The 19,057-nt window shown below is 41.0% G+C and overlaps 1 protein-coding gene across 4 annotated transcripts in view; it reads left to right on the top strand.

Annotated features, from left to right (window-relative positions):
• The first annotated feature begins 6,802 nt into the window (after nucleotides 1-6,802).
• TERT (telomerase reverse transcriptase) overlaps nucleotides 6,803-19,057 on the top strand; it is a 53,277-nt gene continuing 41,022 nt past the window's right edge. For all 4 annotated transcript variants that reach the window (XM_074207449.1, XM_074207447.1, XM_074207448.1 and 1 more), the window contains exons 1-3: nucleotides 6,803-7,111; nucleotides 15,434-17,369; nucleotides 17,837-18,032. In XM_074207449.1, coding sequence (XP_074063550.1) covers nucleotides 6,818-7,111; nucleotides 15,434-17,369; nucleotides 17,837-18,032 — 2,426 coding nt within the window. In that variant the 5' untranslated portion in view covers nucleotides 6,803-6,817. The remainder of the gene's footprint in view (nucleotides 7,112-15,433; nucleotides 17,370-17,836; nucleotides 18,033-19,057) is intronic.

Raw genomic sequence — 19,057 nt, 5'->3', positions numbered from 1 at the left:
TGCTTTATCCACTGCGCCACCTAGCTGCCCCCTTTTAAATCAATTTTAACCATATCTGACAATTTAATGAGTGTAAAGCAGAATTAACGGGTTTTTTTAATCTATTAGAAAAATGTGAACAATTTTTCAAGTAGATGAATACAAACAAATAATTTGTGTTTGTCTGAGAAGAGCATATTTGATTTTTTTAATCACTTACTTATTGGATAATTATTGGAGAACAGTTGGAACTATCCACAACTTTTTAATTTCACATTCCTAAGAAATAACAAGGTATGTCCATTGCAATATATTAAACAGAACAGAAAGATTTTTTGAACCATTAGAACATTATTTTTTTCAGAATTTTGTCATTTTAGTAAATGCCTCATTTTTAGCCTTCCTTTTAAGACTATTATTAGTTTTGTTACATAGGTGGCATAGTGAATAAAAAAGTCTGGGATCATAAAGACTCATCTTTCTGAGTTCAAATCTGGCCTCAGACACTTACTAGCTATGTGATCCTGGGCAAATCATTTGCTACTATTTGCCTCAGTTTCCTCATCTGTAAAATTAGCTGAAGAAGTAAATGGCAAACCACTCCCATATCTTTACCAAGAACATACTAAATAGGGTCACAGAGAATGGGAATGACTCAACAACAACAAGTTTTTGGAGAAAGCTTTTCACTGAATACCAGGAAAAAGCTTCCTGGATATTGAGTATATGAGTATATGTGTGTGTGTGTGTATATATATATATATATATATATATATATATATATATATATAGACAGTGTTGAAAAAATATTTTCTCACCTATAAATCAGCTAATTTTACCTATATGACTTTCTACTTCCCATCTTATTTGCACTTTTTATTGAACTTAATTCTTGTTTTCATGGTAAAATGTTTGTGTTTTCATAATCTTCTGCTAAATGGAAAACTAATATCTTCATTTAAAAAGCACACAGTTTGTGACACAGAGTCAAACTATCTTTCAGTAGGAATAACTAACTCTCAAATACAGGCCTTAAAGCCAGATTTTATACAGTGCTGTTCACTAAATGTGTTTAAAATAGGAAAACCTAATCCTGACTATTTACAGTACTATGTCAGGTGAAAGATGTTGAATATGATGAATGTGAATGACCTATATGTCTGACCACTGAGCAAGGACTGAGCAAAGGACTAATTTTAAATGCTGTCCTCCAGAATAAAATAAAATTTAAAAAGCACACAAATTTTCACAAAAGTTCTCAAGTTTTTAAATATCACAAAAGGTGAGAATTTTCAAGTCTAATCAGAAATGTTTATTGACTGACTGACAGATTAACTACAAAGTCAGGTGGCATAGTGAATAGAGTCTAGAGTCAGGAAGACTTACTTTTCTGAGTTCAAATCTGGCCTCAGACACTATCTGTGTGACCCCCAAGCAAGTCACTTAATCCTAATGGTTTGTCTCAGCTTCTTCATCTGGAAAATGAACTGGAGAAGGAAATAGCAAACCACTCTAGTATCATTTTTTTAAAAAAAATTAATTCAAGGCAATGGGGCTAGGTGACTTGACCAAGGTCACATAGGCAATTATTAAGTTTCTGAGGTCAGATTTTAATTCAGATCCTCCTGAATCCAGGGCCAGTACTCTATCCAATGTGCCACCTAGCTGTCCCAAAGGATTTGTTTTTAATAACATGATTTTTCCAGTTATTCTATAGCATTGCTTGTTATTCATACATAACTCTCTGTGTTTAAAAATTGTCATTCAAAGGATGATGGAAAGGTAGTTGGTGAGCATGCTTAAGGTATAACAAGCTACCAATGAAAAAATAGCCCTAGAGAAGGAAATATAAGAGTTTTATGAATAAGGATACACTCAAAAGAGAAAGAAGGGATAGTACATAGGAGGCAGAAAACAAAACCAGTGGACTTGGTTTTCATCTTTGGGCATGAACCAAAGCATGGTTTCACCATATTGTTTGCCACTCTCTTCAGTGTTCCTTCTTTTACTCTTAGAATCAGGAGTACTTTACATATCATAACATTGTACTGATTATATCAAGAATAAAATCACCAGCAGAGTTTCTGAAATGAAATCCAAACTAGCTCATAAGGATTCAATTTATCCACAGAGAAAAAACCAAGCAGTCCCCTTTGCCAGTTCCAGACCCTTAATCTGACATCATTGTTCACCAATCTCTCCCTCTTTGAAGTTAACATCATCCAGTTTTTTCAACTTGCTGAGATCCTTGCTCCATGGTTCCCTACCTTCTTCCAACTATGTGGTCCTCCATGACTTCAGAACCTAGTTCATAATTTTCCTTTCTAACCCAATCTTTAGTAATTGCAATAGTAATAATCATGACTCTTCTCACAAATCTTTGCTCAGTTGGTCAACTTATTCAACTCCCATGAACTCCCTCTCTCCATATTACTTTAGCCACCCTATTATCTATTCATTATGAGCTGTTATCATCAGACTGATTCCTCCTCGAAATGGGGTACAGAACTCTGAAGCTACTTTCAACAACTTCCCTAATCACCTTCTCTCTCATTGGCTCATACCTCTTGAAATTCTTCTTTGCCTTCTAGTCCCCTTATTCTTCCTTGTTCACTCCTGCTTTGGCTTCCCTTTCTTCTCTTCATAATCTTGACCTAACAGCCATGACAAGAAGACACTGCCTTTTAATCATTACTCCTTCATTCCCTTGTTCTTCATTCTTCCTTCATTGCTAATCCCCAATCATGGTTTATGGCAGAATCAGAGTATCACCAAAGTTGAGGGATATAAAGAATTTTGGTGGCTGTCTAGTCCAAAACATGCTTGTGCAAAAGTTCTCATTACAACACCCCCAATAAATAGTCATCCCAGTCTCTACTTACAGATTTCCAGGGAAAAAGAATTTAATTGACTCTTCAGAATCCTCACTGCCTCTATTTGTTAGTTATGTCAATCCTAAATTGAGCTTTTTTTCAACTTCTACCCATCATGCTCGTGCTTCTTCCCTCTAAGGTCTTGAAGTACAACAGTACTTCAAATATTTGAAGACAGTTTCCTTGATCTCTCAGCTTTCTCTGTTTGACTCATCTCCCCCCCCCCCCACCCCCAATTCATTTAAGTTATCTTTGCATGGCATAGACTCAAAGCATTTTTCCTTTTCTGGACAATTATCAATATTCTTTTAAAATTGGGGCACTCAGAACTAAACACAGTAATCCAGATGAGGTCAGAAGAGGACAGAGTAAGAGACTGTCACATCTTTATTCATGGAAACTTTGAGTCTCTAATGCAAACCGAGATTGTCTTAGATTTTTTGGTTAGCCCATCAAATTGCTGAGCTTTTGATCCATTAAAAGCTTCATGCAAGCTACTATCTAACAATTCTCCCTTCATCTTATACTTGTGAAATCTACTCTCTCAATGCTTTATATTTTATCCCTTTGGAATTTTACCTCATTAGATTTAACCCCTATGTTCTATACTGTCAAGTTCTTTTTGGATTCTGATTCCACCAATCTGGGTGTTAGCTATTGCTCTGGACTTGTTGCCATTTGCAAATGTGAAGAGGATCCTATTTCCAATTTTTTTCCATGAATTGATAAAAATCTTAGAACAGAGTCAAGCATAAATCCTTGGAGCATTCCAGTGGGGACCTCCTTCCAAGTTGACTTTAAAGCATTAATGCCCATTCTTGGAGTGTGACCATTTAGTCAGATCTCAGTCCATCTAATTATACTATCATCCAAGGTATCAAATATGTGGCCTATAGTCCTGGCAGCAACATTCTCATATTTCAGAAACCAGATTAAAATGTAATTGTAAAATCCTTAACAAAACAAAAATAAAATAGATCATAGATAATATGTAGGGTTTTTTAAATCAATATGTGGGCAGGTTTCCTTATTCAAAATAGGATGACCCTAATTTTATTTGATTTGACATCAATGATTTGGCCTTCATTTCTCTTCCCCCCCACCACCACCACATAGAAGCAGTTAGGAACTTGGATTAAGCTACTCTATCAACTATTTGGTTAAAATACAGTTAAACTCTCTCTGTAGTATTTCTAAGATCTTCTAGTTTAGTAGAAGTAGAAACTAAAATTAGATGGGTATGACTTGTTCTTGAGGAAGCAGTGTTGGCTCTTTGTGATCATCTTTTCCTTTGCTAGATGTTCATCTAGGTCAAGAAATAATCTTCATGAGTACAATATGGGAAAGGCATGGTCAGACAGTAGTTCTAAAAACTGATCTAATGATGTCTGAATACAGATTGAAGCATACTTTTTTTTAAAACTTTATGCTTCTTGAGGGCTGAGTCTTTCTAAATCTATATTTCACAATGTGACTATTATGGAAATGTTTTGCATGACTACATATCTGTAGCCTATATTGAATTGTTTACCTTCTTAGTAGGGGAAAAAGAGGAGAGAGGGAATTTTCTCAAAAGTGTTAGAAATGAATGTTAAGAATTGTTTTTATATTTATCTGGGTAAAGCAAATAATAAATAAATCTAAAAAATAAATAAAAATAAATTTAAAAAAAGACCTGAGAGTTTTAGTTTATTCTGTCCTGGTCAGATGTTATTGTGTATCAGTTATTGTAACAGAGTAACTGTGTTCAGTTTGGGGCATTCCAGTTTAGAATGGTCATGAATAAGCTTAGAGAAAATTCAGAAAGGGGATGAACATCATTGTAAAGGGCTTGGAGATAACTCTTTGTAAAGATGAATAGAAGCAGTTAGGAACCTGGAGAAGATAAAACTTGGAATGGGAGGGAAGGAAGATACTAATTGTTTTCAAATATTTGAAGAGTCACCATCAGGAAGAGGAATTGGACTTGTGTTACTTGACCCCCAAAAGGCCAAGTTAGGAACAATGATTAAAGTTTAAGTGGAACAACTTTGGCTCAACAGAAGTTAAAAACCTTTTCAAAATTGGAGGTATCCAAAAATTAAAAAAAAAATATTTGGGAGGTTGTGGGTTCCACCACTTCAAGCACAGGTTGGATAATGAAGGAATTTTTAAAAGCATTTATTCAACACCTGCTATGTAGCTGTCACTGAGTTAGATGCTAAGGATACAAATTAAAAAATGAGACAGTCATCTCAAAGAAATTATATTGTTATAGGCAGTGAAAATATATGTAGGAAGAGTTGTTGACAGGAAAGAGAATTTTGGCTAGGGCAGTCACTGAAAGGACAAATAGAACTATAGAGGGAAGTCAAATTTAACAACTTTTCTACAAGCTGTAGTAGTAGTGTTGATTTAAACAGTCTTCTTTAGAATAGAGGTGGAAAGGGGTAGAGTGGGAGAGAGTATGACTAGGGGTGGATGCATCTGACCAATGGACTGGAGCTGGCCAGAGAAGGTGGGTTAGATGAATTTGTACTACACATAGCTATCCAAGCTGCTGATGGAGTTAGTTAATCTGAGTGGATTAACTGCTAAAGTCATAGTCTTTAGAAATCTGGTCAGAGGTGCTGTGCCAGGGAGGGTGTAGTAGAGTAGATGGGGAGATGTCCAAAGTCAATAATGGCATTGATGTTATAATAGAAATATATTCTAACTGTAGGCTGGGCTAACTATTTCTGAGATATTTTACAAATCTGAATTTCTCTAATGTATTTTGGTATCATATAATTTCCTGGGCCTACTTTATTTCTCCCCAGTGGATGGTGTGTTTCATCAACAAAAGGGAAGAATGGTCTTTTCACAGCTTTTTAGGTACTTAGTACAGTAGTTGGAGCTCAATAAATGTTTAATTCCATCCCATTTTCTCATTGTCAACAAAGCTTTTTACTAAGGTTGTCCAAGGACCACCTAAGCGGGGTGGAATAGCCAGGAACAAAGAGAATGGGTGGGTGGGTCCACCTGGGTCATCTCAGGCCAGTTTTAGAAGAGGATCTGAGCCATTACGGGGCTCTGGGGTGAACTGAACTGAAGTGGGGTGGAATTGCCAGTCGCCACCTTTCTCTCTTCCAGAATCATCGAAGTCTAGTGGCAACGAATTCAAGATGCCCAGCGGGGGCAGCGATGCAGGGGTGGCCTTGATTCTTTGATGTCTGGGGAAGCTTCAGCCTGGCTGGCAGAACTTCTCACCGGCCCCTCCTGCCCCGGGAGGTCTGCACGCACGCGGCCGGGCCCCCGCTCATGCAGCAAGGGGTCTGGGGTCAGACAGCGCCCCTCGGCTTGCCTGAGCCCCTCTGCTCAGATGCTTTTGCCGGGCTGTGACTGCCAGGCAAGTTGCAGCTTCTGGAAGCGAGGTGAGCGGAGGCGAAGGCGGGCCCGAGGGCGGAGGCGCGGGGTAGCGCCAGGGTGGGGCTGGGGCGTCCTCTCCGCCCTGATTGGAATCCAGACGGAACTCGGGCCCGGGTCAGGACTCCCGGGGCGAGGGGCACCGGCTTAGGGACCAGCAGCAGCGCGGCCCGGGCAGAGGCGGCGAGGGGAGGGGGAGGGGAGCCTCCCCCGTTAGTCAGTAGCGCCGCGGAGCGTCGCTTCTCCGGCTGCGCTGATACAAAGTAACCAGCAGCTGGGCTCCGCGGCCCCCGGCTCGCTCTGGCCTTTCTCTGGGAGCTTTGGCCCCTTTAAGGCCTTCGCGCCTCGCGCCTTCCCCGGCCCCCGGGCCTCCCGCTCCTCCCCGGACTCCCCTTCTTCGGCCTCAGCCGCGGCTTCCTCGATCCCGCCCAGTTCTGGTGCCGTGCGGGAGCTGCGGCCGCAGGGGCGGGGCGGCGGCAGGGGCGGAGCCGCAGTAGCTGCCGCGGCCCCCCGCCCTCCGGCCCGGGCGTCTCGTGGCCTCCGCTCCCGCGGCCCCGGCTCTCGCGGCCCCCGGCCCCGCGATGGCCCCCGGCCCCGCCGCCCCGACCTCCCTGCTGGCCTCGGCGGGCTTCCAGGCGGTGAGCGCCGTGCTGCGGGCCCGCTACCGGGATGTGCTGGGGCTGGCCGAGTTCGTGCAGCGCCTGGAGGCCGAGGCGCGCACGGCGCCGGGCGCGGGGGGCGGCGCGGGCGGCCCGGCAGGCGCGCGGCTGCTGCGCCGCGAGGACCCCGAGCTCTTCCACGCTTTCGTGGCCCAGTGTGTGGTGTGTGTGCCCCGGGACGCGCGGCCCCCGCCCAGGCCGCTCACCTTCCGGCAGGTAATCCCGGCCCAGCCCCGCCCGCACCGGGACTAGCCCGGGGCGCCCTTCTCTTTCCTGCCTTCCCGCTTTGGGGCCGGCTTTGAACCACCCGAGCTTCTCCATCTTCCTCCCCTCTGAGCCCCTGCAGGCTGCTGCCCCGAGGATCCGCCTGCCTCCTCTCCTCACCCGAGGGGATGGGCCCCCCCTACTAGCCCAGCCTTTCTACCTGCACCCCCCCCCCAAAAAAAACCATGTAAAATAATTCACCATTCATTTTTTTGGAAAGATTTTTATTCCACATTTTTCTCCCTTCCCCAGGACAGCTAGTAATCTGATATAGATCATACAAGTACCCTTATGTTAAACATATTTGCATGCAGATGAATCAGAATAAAAGGGAGAAAGATCTTTATTTCTCTTTTCATGTAAAAAAAGGTTTTTTAAAGTGAAAATAGTGTTCTTCAGCCTGCATTTTCTGAATGTGGACGGCATATTCTATCACAAGTCGCAGAATTTTCTGGTTACAGTATTAAGAAGAGCTAAGTCTATCAGAGTTGCTCATCATACAACGTTGCTGTTATTGTATACAGTGTTCTTCTGCTTCTGCTCACTTCACTCAGCATCAGTTCACTTCAGATTTTGTTTTTTGTTTTTTTTAGTTTAAGGCAATAGGATTAAGTGACTTGCCCAAGCTCAAGCAGCCAGGCAACTATTAAGTGTCTGATGTCACATTTGAACTCAGGTCCTCCTGGCCCCGGGGTTAGTGCTGTATCTACCATGCCCCTCCTGTAGGTCTTTACAGGCTTTTCTGAAAAATTCCAGCTTATCATTTCTTATAGCATAATTAGTGTGATGAATCATATTCAGATACCACAACTTGTTGAGCCATTTCACAGTTGATGGACATTCTCCTCAGTTTGCCACCATGAAGAGGGCCACTATAAATAATTTTATGCATGTGGTTCTTTTCCCCTTTTTTTTTATGATTTCTTTGGGATATAAACCTAGTAGTGATATTTCTAGATCCAATGGTATGCACAGTTTTATTGTACTTTGGGCATAGTTCAGATTGTTCTCCAGAACTGTTGTATCAGTTCTCAACTCCACCCAGTTTTCCCACATCCCCTCCCACATTGATCATTTTCTTTTTCTGTTACATTAGTCAATCTGATACTGTGCATTTCTTTAATCGATAGTGTTTTAGAGCATTTTTTCATATGATTATAGATAGCATTAATTTCTTTTTGTGTAAACTGACTGTTCATATCTTTTGACCTCTGTCAATTGGGGAATTGTATTCTTATTCATTTGACTCAGTTCTCTACATATTTTAGAAATGAGGACTTTTATCAACTGAAAATTGTTTCCCAACTTTGTGCTTTTCTTCTAATCTTTATTGATTGATTTTGTTTGTGCAAAAACTTCAATTTAATATAATCATAATTATCCATTTTGCTTTGTATAATGTTCCTTATTTCTTATTTGGTCATAAATTCTTCTCTCTATAGATCTGACAGATAAACTATTCTTTGTTTTCCTAATTGACTTAAGGTATCACCCTTTGTGTTTAAATTATACTTTATCTTGGTATAGGGTGTGAAATGTTGGTCTGCACCTAAATTATACTTTATCTTGGTACAGGGTGTGAAATGTTGGTCTGCACCTAGTTTCTGCCATATTAGTTTCCAGTTTTCCCAGAAGTTTTTCTCCAATAGTGAGTTCTTTGAGTTTATCAAATAGTAGATTACTATAGTCATTTACTACTTTTCTTTTAGGTCTTTTTTTTTTTTGTAAGGCAAATGGAGTTAAGTGGCTTGACCAAAGACCACACAGCTAGGTAATTATTAAGTATCTGAGACTGGATTTGAACCCAGGTACTCCTGACTCCAGGGCTGGTGCTCTATCCACTGGACTGCCTAGCCTCTCCTGTCATTTACTGCTAAGTCTTTTATATGTAATCTATTCCACTGATCCACCATTCTATTTCTTAGCCAGCATCAAGCATTTTGATGATTACTACTTTATGATATAGTTTTAGATCTGGTAAGACTAAGCCCCCTTCTTTTGCACCCCCCCCATCCTTTTCCTTCATATTCTTGACCTCCAGATAAATTTTGATACTATTTTTTTCTAGCTGTGTAAAATAATTATTGGTTAGTTTGATAGTTATGGCACTAATAAGTAGATTAATTTAGGTAAAATTATCATTTTTACTGTATTAGCTCGGCCTAAGCATGAGCAATTGACATTTTTCCAATCGTTTAGATCTGACTTCTTGTGTAAAAAATGTTTTCTAACTGTATTCAGATAGTTTCCAAGTTTACTTTATTTTTTTAATTTTATTTTTTAATTCTCATTTTGTACAAATTTTTTTTATATTAATAAAATATTCTTGTTTAAGAGTAAACAAAATACCCCTCCCCCCATGAATATAGATTTGCTTGGGAGATAAAGGGGAGAGAAAAAAAATTAAGATAAAAAAAGAATAATAATAATTGTAGGTATGGCCAGGTGGCGCAATGGACAAAGCACCAGCCCTGGAGCCACAAGCATCCGAGCCCACATCCAGCCCCGTAGACCCAACAATCACCCAGCTGTGTGACATGAAAGCCACCCGATCCCCACTGCTCTGCAAAAACCCAAAAGAAGAAAAAAAAAGACCCAAAATAAAATAAAATAGTAATAATAGTAGGGGTGGCTGGGTGGCAGACAGAGCATTGGCCCTTGAGTCAGGAGCACCCGGGTCCAAATCCGGCCTCAGACACCCAAAGATCACCCTGCTATGTGGCCCCAGGCAGGCCACCCAGCCCCATTTGCACTGCACCCTCCCCCAAATAATAATAATAAAAAATGTGCTTCAGTCTTTGTTCCAACACCAACAACTCTGTCATGGGTGGATTGCATTTTTTATGGTAAGTCCATCGCAAAAGTTACTTCCATATTTTTCCAACGTTGCCATTGCTGATCGCAACTCCCTCCTTTCTTATTTCTCCACTACCATGTACTCTATTTTCTCTCTCCTTTCACTCTGACTCTGCTGTAGGGTCGCTGAGTGGCGCAGCAGACAGATCCCTGGTCCTGGGGCCAAGAAGCCCTGAGCCCCCATACCATCCCTTAGGCCCAGAATCCACCTGGCCCCATGGTCCTGGACAGGCCATCCAATCCCAGCCCCTTGCAAGAAGTAAAAAAGAAAATGTGTTATATCTGACCACTCTCCCCCCATGGTCCATCCTCTTCCTTTATTCACATCCCCACCCCTTCCCCCTGTTCCCCCCCCTTCTTACTCCAGATGTCTATACCCCATTGAGTATATATGCTGTTTCCTCTCCTAGCCACCTCTGATGAGAGCAAAGGTTCCCTCATTCCCCCTTGCCTCCCCCCTTCCATATCATTGCAATAGCTCATTGTAATAATAAAAAAATCTTATTATATGAAATATCTTGGCCTATTCCCCCCTCTCCTATTTCTTTCTCCCATTCCATTTCCCTTTTTTTTCTATTGACTCTATTTTTACACCATATTTTATCTTCGAATTCAGCTTTCTCCTGTGCTTCAACTACAAAAGCTCCCTCTACCTGCTCTATTAACTGAGAAGGTTCATATGAGTATTATCAGTGCCATTTTTCTATGCAGGAATACATGCAGTTCATCATCATTAAGTCACTCATATTTCCCCCCTCTCGTCTAATCTCCATGCTTCACCTCAGTCCTGTATCTGAAAATCAAACCTTCTGTTCAGCTCTGGCCATTCCAAAAGGAACATTTGAAATTCCCCTGGTTCATTGAAAGTCCATCTTTTTCCCTGGAAGAGGACATTCAGCCTTGCTGGGTAGTTCATTCTTGGCTGCATTCTAAGCTCTATTGCCTTCTGGTATATTATATTCCAAGCCCTACGAGCTTCCAATGTAGTTGCTGCTAAGTCCTGTGTGATCCTGATCACAGCTCCATGATATTTGAACTGTGTCCTTCTGGCTGCTTGTAATATTTTCTGTTTGACTTGGGAGTTCTGGAATTTGGCTATAATATTCCTAGGGGTTGGTTTTTTGGGATCTCTCCAGGAGCTTGGTGGATCCTCCATTTCTATTTTGCCCTCTGCTTCTAGGATATCAGGGCAATTTTCCTGTAGTAATTCTATGAAAATGATGTCAAGGCTCTTTTCCTGATCATGACTTTCAGGTATTCCAATAATTTTTAAATTATCTTTCCTAAGTCTGTTTTCCATATCAGTTGTTTTTTTAATGAGATATTTCACATTTTCTTCTAATTTTTGATTTTTTTGGTTTTGAAGTATTGATTCCTGATTTCTGGTAAATTCATCAATCTCCCTGAATTCTATTCTTTGTCTGAAAGATTTGTTCTCCTCAGAGAGCTTTTTTTAATCTCTTTTTCCATCTGGCCAGTTTTGCTTTTTAAAGCATTCTTCTCCTCAATAACTTTTTGAACTGTTTTATCCATTTGACCTAAGCTGTTTTTTAGCATGCTATTTTCTTCAGCATTCTTTTGGATTTCCTTGACTAAGCTGCTGACTTCATTTTCATGTTTTTCCTGCATCTCCTTTCTTTTCCCAGTTTTTCTTCCAACTCCTTCATTCAATTTTCAAAGTCTTTTTTTGAGCTCTGTCATAGCCTGAACCCAATTTCTGTTTTGCTTGGAGTCTTTAGATGCAGGAGCTTGTACCTCCTCATCTTCAGACTGAGTATTTTGATCCTTCTTGGGCTCATGAGCAAAATATTTCTCAATAGTCTTCCTCTTATTTCTCTGCTTGCTCCTTTTCCCAGCCTGAGCCTAGTTTTGGGGTGCTTCCTGAGCTTTTGGGACACTCCCACAAGGGTCTCAGTGTGTGAGGCTCTGTCCTCCCTCCTGGTTTGTGAATGACCATATGCGCCCCCCTCTGCCACAGGGCTGAGGTGGGGCGGGGCCTACTGTTCTATGGGGGGGGGGGGTCTAGACTGCTATCAGGATCTGAATGTGGTCAGAGCCCCAGAGTCCTGTTCCAGAGGCAGAGATCAGCTTGGCAGTCTCTCTCTCTTCACTCCCCTCTCTCAGCTCAATGGGCTCATGCCCTGGGGGGTCCTGCTTACTGGCTCCGCCTGCTTCTGTTTCTGGGTCTGGGCTGCTGAAAGACCAAGCTGCTGGCTGTGTGCCCTGAGGGCTGGGCTCCACGTGCTCGCTCTGGCAGAGGTCCCCCACTGTTCCCCCACTTTGTGCCCGGTGCTCCCCGGGGTGCAGCTCAGGAGACTCCCCTGCTGCTGTGAGCCGTGGCTCCCAGCACCCTGGGGCTGCCTCCGGGAGGCTGAAGTTCTTTCGCTCTGGTGGGCCACCCCTCTGGCCAGTGCCCCTCTGACCCCAGGGAGCAGAGCCTTTCTGCTCTTTTCCAGGTTACCTTGAGTAGAACTGCCTCACTGTGTCCCTTTGTGGGTTCTGTCTCTCTAAAGTTTAGTTAGAGTCCTTAGTTTCACGTTTTATCAGAGACCGAGTTTGTGTTACTTTAAATGGAATTTCTCTTTCTGTCTCTTGCTGCTGGATGTTGTTAGTAATATATAGAAATGCTGTTTATTTATGTGTTTATTTTATGTCCTGCAACCTTGTTAAAGCTGTTTCAAATAGTTTTTAGTTGATTTTTTCTAGTATTCTCTAGGTATATTATTTGCAAAGAGTGATAGTTTTGTTTCCTCACTGCCTATTCTGATTTCTTCAATCTCTTTTTCTTCTTCTCTTATTGCTAAAGCTAACATTTCTTTTTTTTATTAAAGATTTTATTTATCTTGAGTTTTACAATTTTTCCCCTAATCTTACTTCCCTCCCCCCAATCCCCACAGAAAGCAATTTGACAGTAATTACATTGTTATACATTGGTATACATTGATCCAAATTGAATGTGCTGAGAGAGAAATAATTTCTTTAAGGAAGAAACATAATTTATAAGAGATAGCAAGATCAGACAATAAGATATCAGTTTTTTTTCTAAATTAAAGGTAATAATCCTTGGTCTTTGTTCAAACTCCACAGTTGTTTCTCTGTATACAGATGTCATTCTCCATTGCAGACAGCCCAAAATTGTCCCTGATTGTTGCACTGATGGAACAAGCAAGTCCATCAAGGTTGATCATCGCCCCCATGTTGCTATTAGGGTATATAGTGTTTTTCTGGTTCGGCTCATTTCACTCAGCATCATTTCATGTAAATCCCTCCAGTCTTCCCTGAATTCTCATCCCTCCTGGTTTCTAATAGAACAATAGTGTTGTATAAGTGATGTTTTACCCTTTTTCATGATCTCTTCAGGGTATAGACCCAGTAGTGGTATTGCTGGATCAAAGGGTATGCACATTTTTTTTTTGCCCTTTGGGCGTAGTTCCAAATTTCTCTCCAGAAAGGTTGGATAGTTCACAGCTCCACCAACAATGTAATAGTGTCCCAGATTTCTCACAACCCTTCCAACAATGATCATTAACCTTTCTGGTCATATTGGCCAGTCTGAGAGAGGTGTGAGGTGGTGTCTCAGAGATAAAGCTAACATTTCTAACACAATAGTGGTGGTAGTAGGCATCCTTGTTTCACCCTTCATCTTATGGGGAATGCTTCAAGCCTATCTCCATTACATATGATGCTTGCTGATGGTTTTTAGATAGATACTCCTTATCATTCTAAGCTGCTCTCTAGTGTTTTTAAAAGGGATCGATGCTGAAGTTTTTTTGGCATCTATTAGGATAATTATATGATTTCTGTTAGTTTTGTTATTGATGTGGTTAATTATGCTGATTGTTTTCCCAATAGTGAACCATTCTGGCACTCTACCAGTACTCTTAAATACCATTCCTGGGTTCTTCTCCAACAGATTGTGCCCACCCCCTTCCCTAATCATCAGTCTCTACCCATCTATTGATTTATTTTTTTGTTGCTTTGAAATATACCTAAGGCTCCCCACTTCTTAAAGAACTCTCTACAGCCTCATCATCTCCTCTTGAAAGGAGCTTTAAATTTTTCTTTTTCTCAGTCAGCTAAACTCTTGGAAAAAATCTGTTTAGTCTTCTCTCATTCTCTTTCCTACCCTTTGCAATATAGCCTTGGATTTCATCACTGACAGAAATTGCTGTCTCCTGTTACATACAGACACACAGACACACAGACACACACACACACACACACACTGCTGTCCCCTGGGTTTCCTCTTACTTATCTGACCATTCCTTCTTAGGATACTTTTCTGGTTCTTTAGGACTTGCCCCTATGTAGGTGTACTCCAAAGTCCTGTCCTGGGTCCTCTTCTCTCCCTCATTCTCTCATTTGGTCACCCCATCATCTCCCAGAACTCAAAATTCAAGTCCCAACTTTTGTGCTGAGTTTCCTCACTCCTTGCCTATTAGATGTTTCAGATTGGATGTCCCAGGGACATCCCAAACTCATGTCTAAGACAGAATTCATTATCTTTCCTCATACCCTCTTTCTGTTGAGGTTACAATTCTTCTAGTGTGCAGGTTTATAAGCTCCGCTTTACTCTCCCTCTTACCACATATTTTATCAGGCACCTGATCCTACCATTTCTACCTTTATAACATCCTTCCAACTCTTTATTTACAAAGCCATCACCTCTTTCCTGGACTGTTGTAGTGGCCTTCTAATTTATCATGTTTCTCCCTACTTGCATCCTTCTCCACATAGATACCAAATTGATTTTCCATAAGCTCAGATCTGACCCCTACTCTAAAAACTCTAGGGACTTCCTAGTGCTTTGACTACTGTGTTATAGAAATATAAATTCCTACTTTCTCCACTTTATAGTTCAGCAGAACAAACCTTCTCCCTATTGTTCACTCACAGAGACACCCCATTTTTCTTCTCTGTGCTTTGCATTGGCCCTATACTTTTTCCTCATCTTTACCTCATATTATCCTTTGTTTCCTTCAAGTTCTGCTTGAAGCAGCACTTTATTCAGGAAATCTTTCTATATTCTTCCAACTACTAATTAGTGAATTCCTTTTGTTTAAGTTTTTTCTATTCTCTTTATTACATAAATGAATAGGTTGTCTTACCCCTTCCCCCCCTCCCCCAGCAGGTTTTGTATTTACTTTTTTTTGTATCTCTAGCACCGGTACATGGTCAGTGCCTTAAAAATGATTGTTGATTGACTCATATATTCTTAATTCTTCTTCCAAGGGAACATGTTCACAATAAACTTCTTTTAGTCTGGGGCCCTGAATATAGAAGAAACATTAAAATGTTGTTGAATTGACTCTCTGAGTAACTTTGTGATGAATTTTGACCCCTAGGAACACTTTATGAATATTACTTAGAAAGTTGTAAAAGATGCCATCAGTAATTTTGAATCTTTTCTTTCTTTAGCTCTCTTCCCAGAAGGAGGTGGTTGCTAGAATTGTCCAGCGGATTTGTGAAAAGAAAAAAAAGAATATTCTGGCTTTTGGTTACAAATTGTTAGAGGAAAACAGAATGCCATTGCCAGTTATGTTTACAACAAATGTCTACAACTATCACCCCAACACAGTAACAGAAACCATTAGTGTCAGTGCCTTGTGGGAGATACTTCTAAGTAGAATAGGAGATGATGTGATGATGTATATGTTAGAACATTGTTCACTTTTCATGATGGTACCCCCAAGCTGCTCTTACCAGATCTCTGGGCTACCTATCTATGAACTCAATTTAAAAGATTCTAACTCTCTATCAGGGTTCATGCAGAGAAAATACCCAAAGCAGAAACCAAAGACTTTACTTGAGAATGTCAGAAAGAAGATCTCATTCCACAAAAATTTCTTGGTCAAATCAGATTTGAAGAAAGAGATGCTGAGATCCAAAGACAACATCTTAAAAGTTACAGCTCAAAGCCAGAATAGTGCCGGGGATCTGGTAGATGGACCTCTTCAAGACAGATCTGGAGATTCCTGTGGGGCTGAGCAGCTATCTAAGATTGACCAAAAAGAAGAAGAAGCCAGAACCCATTCAGTACACTCTATGAAAGCTCTGTTATCAAAAAGGCAAAGGGATGATGAAGAGGAAAGTAAGATTTCAGCAAAGCAGCCTAAAAAAGAGGAGTGCCTTCACAAAAAGAGAAAAGAGATGATCTTGGCGCAGTGTTTTGAACTCCATGAGAATGAGTCTAATTCAAATAGTGCTGAGATCATAACCCAAAAATCGATGGAAATCTATTCTTCAAGGCATTTCTCCAATGGGAAATCTTCCCTTGAAGAAGATAGTGGTGGGGAGGGATGTTTCATTGAGACCAAGGGTAGCCTTCCCCTTTTTAAACATAATGATGAGGATTTAGCATGTCATGATTCTTCAGTTATCAAATCCACCCCTGAAGGCAAAACAGAAGCCAGAACTTCAGTGGAAGATTTGCATGGTGGGACCAAACAAACTGATGCCATTTTCTCACATCCACAATGCCCTGGAAGTGAACAACCAAAGAAATTGAGAGGTACCTCCAATTCCATTGTATACATTAACAGGAAACGTTTCCTATATTCTGGCCGCAACTTCAGAGAACGTTTGCCTGCATCATTTCTACTGAACCATTTGCATGATTCCCTATCTGGGGGTCAAAGGCTAGTCGAAACCATCTTCTTAACCAGTCATCTCTTTGACCAGAAAGGTGACCCACGGCAGCAAAGGATCCTTGGGAAAAAAAGACGTCTCCCCAAACGTTATTGGCAGATGCGGCAACTGTTTAAGGAACTGATACAAAACCATCGAAAATGTCCTTATTTCATGCTTCTCAAAAAGAACTGCCCCCTGAGGTTTTCAGCAGCTAAAACAGATCCTTCTAGACAACTGAAAAAGCCACAGGTCATTGCTTCTAGCCATTTAACTGATGCTGAGGAAATGCAGTGTCGAACCCAAGACCAAGGCCAGCAGAAGGAACAGAAGTCCCCGAGCTGTGTAAGTAGCAACATGAAAGAACCTAGTTGCTCATGTATAGACCAGGAGTCTGATAAAGACTCACACCTTTCCAGTAGGATTTCCAAAAAAACACTGCCAGGATCCTGCATAGTTGGGAAGACAGGACTCCCAGACAAGGGTAGTGTAGATGTCTTACAGCTTCTCAGCTGCCACAGCAGCCCTTGGCAGGTTTATTTGTTTCTGAGGGAATGTCTCCACCGTTTGGTGCCTGCACAACTTTGGGGATCAACTCACAATAAATGCCGCTTCTTTAAGAATGTGAAGAAATTCCTCACTCTGGGAAAACATGACAAGTTTTCCCTTCGGGAGCTGATGTGGAAGATGCGAGTGAAGGACTGTGCTTGGCTTGCCTTGGTCAAAGGTACTAAGATTTATTTAACAGCAACTGGTTAGTGATGCAACTTGGTGGTGAATAGAGAGCTGGGCCTAGATCAGGAAGACCTGACTTTGGGAAAGTTACTTAACCTCTCTTCTATCTCAGTTTTCTTATCTGTAAATTGGGAATAAGACTAGCACTGACCTCACAGAATTCTTTGTTCATCAAATGGGACCATTTATTTAAGGTGTTTTTATTGCAAACCCCTAATATATAAATATTAAGGGTCAGGATGATGATAATCATTGCAAAGAAAGGTATTTAATAGTCCATACACTCAGGAAATTTATTTTCTGCTAGGAGATTCTAAGGTTCCTCTAATTTCCATTTTGACCCTATGACCAGAGGAGGGAAAGGTAGGATGATGCTGAAGAAGGCTCTTTTTTGATAATGAAGCTTATTATGGTTTCTGTGGTCATAATTTAATTTTCTGACATTTTGACTTATTTCAGGGAATCACTTTGTTCCAGCCTCAGAACACCGTTTGCGTGAAGAGATCTTGGCCAAATTTCTGTACTGGTTGATGGACACAGTCGTGGTTGAATTGCTCAGGTCCTTTTTTTATATCACTGAGACTGTGTTCCAGAAAAATAGACTCTTCTTCTACCGGAAGTCTGTTTGGAGCAAGCTGCAAAATATTGGCATCAGGTATTTATCTCTGGAGTACAACCTCCAGATTGTAGAGGGAAATGATGTAGATACAACAAAGGTACCCAAATACCAAATATTCTGTAAAGTACTTGGTCTTATACTTTACAGTTGTGTGAAGCATTGTCAAATTTGTGAAATTAGAATGCTCCCTCTGCTCCAGGGAACATAACTATTAGCAGTGTATTTATATGTTCCATTAGAAGAAAAGGGTTATCTCTAGCCTTTAGAGCAGTAGTGCCTGGGATCAGGTGGATAAACCTTTTGGGCTAGATTAAAGATTTCTGTGGGGCAGAGATGGGCATCAATGCTTCTCTATAGTTGGCATATTCCATAACATCTCATTTAACAAAAAAGCACAGGGAGGATGAATTGGAAAATCAGATTTTAACAGATTGTCAGAAAAGAGGGAGAGGCACTCATTCACAAAAAATAGTAAAGGGTTGGTTTGAGGATAGACCAAATACTCAATCTGGCATTACACTTAACTTTTATGTCTACATCCTTCTCTCCTCCAGTAGAACATAGGACAGGAACTGTGATATTCTTTATATTTGTGTTCAGAGGTAAACATTAATACATGTCTGTTGTTGAATTTCATTGTAAGTTCTCCTTGTTAATGTAGATCAGTGTGCAGCCATTTGGGTAATACTCTCCTTTAAAAGATGGGATGTTGTTGTTTCTCCTTTGTTCTCAAGGAAGACCATGACATCAGAGAGGTGATGTCATGACATGCAAGTGAGGGGGTGTTGTGCTAAATCACCAACCTCACTTTCTATTCTGGAACCGTCTGGGTTCAGATCAGGATGATAGGAGATGACCCTAACTGTGAGGCAGTTGGAGTTAAGTGACTTGTCCAGGGTCACGTAACTAGTGTCTGAGGCCAAATTTGAACTCATGGCCCACTTACTTCAAGAAATGCTCTATATGGTAAAATTTTAGTACAGTAGAAGATAGAACAATCTTATTCATAAGTTTCGAAACTGGATCTTCTATGAATTAGCTAATTTTCTAAACTGAGTGTT

This window comes from Macrotis lagotis, chromosome X, assembly GCF_037893015.1.
Source record: "Macrotis lagotis isolate mMagLag1 chromosome X, bilby.v1.9.chrom.fasta, whole genome shotgun sequence".
NCBI lineage: Eukaryota > Metazoa > Chordata > Mammalia > Peramelemorphia > Peramelidae > Macrotis > Macrotis lagotis.
This window is presented reverse-complemented; position numbering and strand designations above follow the sequence as displayed.